Source organism: Humulus lupulus, chromosome 8, assembly GCF_963169125.1.
Source record: "Humulus lupulus chromosome 8, drHumLupu1.1, whole genome shotgun sequence".
Lineage (NCBI taxonomy): Eukaryota > Viridiplantae > Streptophyta > Magnoliopsida > Rosales > Cannabaceae > Humulus > Humulus lupulus.
The window spans coordinates 66,277,544-66,281,211 of record NC_084800.1 but is presented as its reverse complement, the minus strand read 5'-3'; the positions used below and the strand labels follow the sequence as shown (position 1 = coordinate 66,281,211).

General features: G+C 30.7%; 1 protein-coding gene across 1 annotated transcript; it reads right to left on the bottom strand.

Moving 5' to 3' along the window:
• Positions 1 to 351: 351 nt before the first annotated feature.
• On the bottom strand, positions 352 to 2,981 carry LOC133795530 (protein FAR1-RELATED SEQUENCE 12-like). Its single transcript, XM_062232980.1, has 6 exons — positions 2,444 to 2,981; positions 1,776 to 2,022; positions 842 to 1,622; positions 630 to 728; positions 487 to 546; positions 352 to 405 (listed from the first exon to the last, which is right to left on the bottom strand). Exons 1-6 carry the CDS (start codon positions 2,979 to 2,981, stop codon positions 352 to 354), a joined length of 1,779 nt encoding a protein of 592 aa, XP_062088964.1.
• Positions 2,982 to 3,668: the final 687 nt, after the last annotated feature.

The window sequence follows — 3,668 nt, the reverse complement described above, 5'->3', positions numbered from 1 at the left end:
TAAAGCAATAATTTTTTTATCACTTTCATCTTCCTTTATCTCTTTGCTTACTAGCTACCATTGTTTGCTGGGTATATAAATATATATATATATATGTTGCAAGAGTCGCTAATAAATTTAATATTAGTCACGTTATAAAAAATTATTAATGACTTTGATAATAAAAACAAAATAGAAAACCATATGAATATTATTGTTCTCAACATCCTTATAATAGCTAAAATCTAATCATAAAAAATCTAGCACTCCGAATTTAATAAGTATCTGATAGAATCACAATTAGAAATTAAATTTCGAATACGTCAACCAATTTTAGGCTTCGAAAATAGCCAACTCCAACAAACCAAATCCTTATATATTCTTGAAAAATTGGCTACCTTCAAATCCAAAAGATGTAGACTCAGTCTGTATATGCATAATTATCATTTTATAAGTAACAATTAAAAAATATACATCATTTATGATTATTATTGAAAGTCAATATACCTGTAAGAGCAATTCAGCCATGCTTGTTCCTATACTTGAATTTTTAGGTGTCATACCAATCTGTAGAAAATAAAATATAATATTATCTATATATAAACATAACTCTTGATAAAATAAGTTAATAAAAAAATATAATATATTACATGGTTAAGATTAAATGAAGTTGTGGAGAATGACAAATCTGGTTGAGAATGTGGCATATAGTTATTGACTTGATCGTTGTTGTTAAAGTTTGGTGATACCTATAAGATAAAATATGTAAATTTTAATATTGTAAAATTATATAATTGAAAAAGTAAAGTGAAAAAAATCAAGAATAAATACCTGTTTCGTAGACGATTTTTTTTTTGGAAACTTTGGTTTTCTTACACATCTTCTCAAGAGAATTCTTTGGACATGAAGAGCTACCACAAATTCTCTTATTTTTTGTTTTTATGCCTTTTACTGTTGTATCAATTCCAAAGGTAGTATGACTCTCCTCTTTACTTTCAATTCTTTCTTCTCTCAAACATGCATCAACATCATCCCAAAGTCTTTTAAAGCCATTTCTAGCAACTTTATAGGCTTTTTCAGTTTCTGATGCTCTTGTTACAATATGAGTGTAAGATCTGGACAAATCTTGATAACGCATTGCCAAACATGCTTTAAGATCATCTCCCTGTTTAATCTCAAATGTACCTGTAGCTCCCATCTTTGCATGCTTTGTCCACCTCTTTAAAATGTATTGAGAAGGTATTTTCAAAACATTACGAAAGGAAAATACTTTAAGAATATGTGAGCACAATATTCCTGCAAACTCAAACTTCTTGCAACTACATATCGCTCCATCAATTGAAGAGTCATATTTAACTGTGTGGTGAAAATACTTACCATTAGGAGTAAGCTTATACTCTGCCACTGCTCCTAGCTCAGTACAAAATTCCATAGCACAGTTATAAGCCTTTGAAAACTCAACCTCAAACATTCTCAACACTACAGGGGTATACACATATGTTGCATGATTCAAAATTTCAATTGGGAGAGATGGTGCTAAATTGCGTTGACTTACTCTAAAGTCTACTTTTAACTCTTCATAACGACGATCATCAATTAACCTCTCAAAATGTTTGAAAAAACGCAACAAAGTGTGTTGATAGCTAACATACTTTTTAAGTACATTATTCATGCTTTCACTTCGTTGAGTAGTAGTAATATTTGCACAAAAAGTGTCTCTTCCATATACAAGTGCCCACTTCTCCTTCAACTCGAATTGTTTTGCCAACCAATCATTATTTTCAAGATTATATTACCCAAGCATGTTCCCCCAAGCCTCAATGAATTCACATTCTTCATCATATTCATATATATAATTTTCAAAACCCGTAGCAAATTCATGAAATCTTTCAAAAACACTACTCAGGTGTTTTGCTGCATTTTGATACATATGCCAAATGCATAAGCGATGATAAGTCTCTGGCCATTGGGATCTTAATGCCTTTGCCATTGCTGCATCTTGATCAGTAAGAATAGTTTTTGGTTTTTTCCGTGACATTGCTGCTACAAAAGTATCAAATAACCACATAAAGGTTGCAGTAGTTTCATCATATAACAATGCAGCCCCGAATATAGTGGTTTGTTTATGATGATTTACCCCAACGAACATAGCAAAAGGTCGGAAATCATGATTTTTTCGGTAGGTTGTGTCAAATCAAACAACATCACCAAAGTTATGATATGATGCCATCATGTGTGCATCTGCCCAAAAAAATATTCGTTAACAAATCATCTTTGTCCACTTGCAAAGCATAAATTTTTTTTGGATATTTTGACTTCATCTGTTGAAGATATTCAAGAACACCACCTGTATCTCCTGTACGCATTTGAATTGTTCTTTTGGTGCGTATATAATTCCGACAATCATCCTATATAAATCCAAGATTTTCATGTCCACCAACTCGCCTAATCATTAGTTCCATACTAGCTTTAGGAGCAATTCCTGAATTCTCAGCCAAATCAATTTCAGATGCTTGAGCAAGAGTTATTCTTCTTTGTGACCTATGTAAGTGGCTCTTACTAGGGCTTGAAGTCATATGTGTATGGTCCGCATAGAATTCAACAACTTGATAATTTCCAAATTGATGAAGTTTTATCTTCATCCTCGCCAAACAACCAAACCTTGTTTCAGCACGATGACATTTCACATTATCATATCGTTTATCTTTTTTGCGAAAGCCTTCACATGAGCAACAAAAAGTTCTATCTTTTACTTTTCCATCTTTATTATCCTTATGCCCTTTACTTCTTCGTATGCTAAATCCAACTTTATAAGCATAAACATTATAAAAATTGTAAGCTTGTTCTTCAGTTTCAAATTCCATACTAACCTTTGGTATCTCTTCATCAGGAATGTTGGAATGAATCTGCTTTATTTTTGTTGCACCATCAATTGTAACTTCTTGGTCTTTATTACTTTGATTGTTGGGCTGTTCTTCCATATCTCTTGTATCGATATTCATTATTTAAAAAAAAAAAAAAAAGTCAGATGTTAATTTATATATGTTTAAAATAGAAGATATGCTAAAATTAATCTAACATGTAGAAAAAATGAATTTATTTTTGCTATTATACAGTAGAAAGAAAAGAATAAAACAACATTTTGAAGAAGATATTTCATTAGTTAAGATAATATCAACTAACTTAACATGGTATATGAGAAATAAATAAAAATAAAAACGAAAGCTTGCATCAAAGAAAAAAATTCCATATCAGCAAAATTAAGTTTTGAATAAATATTAATTAATATAAATAATTCAAGTAATAATAAAAACAAGGTATATATAGGATTCATTTATGCTCAGGTGAGCTGGTCTTCTTCTTATTAGTTTTTTTATGACTTGGGCTTAGGTTGCTTTAACTACATTATATGTCGTTGAACAATATAAATGTTTTTACGTCGTCATCAAATACGCAAATGGAAGAAATGATTGTGACGTGGCAAATTAAAATTTCTCCATCTGGATTGTGTTGCAATTCAATCAGGATGAATAACAGTTATCTCTGAGCACAGAAGTCAAATAAAAATGAATAATCAAACGTAAATATATTGATAAACTAGTGGCAAAAACACCTAAATTTATCACATTATAGCACCATTAAGTGCCAGGTAGACACAAAAGTGGCAATCTCTGATTGGTTCAGAATAT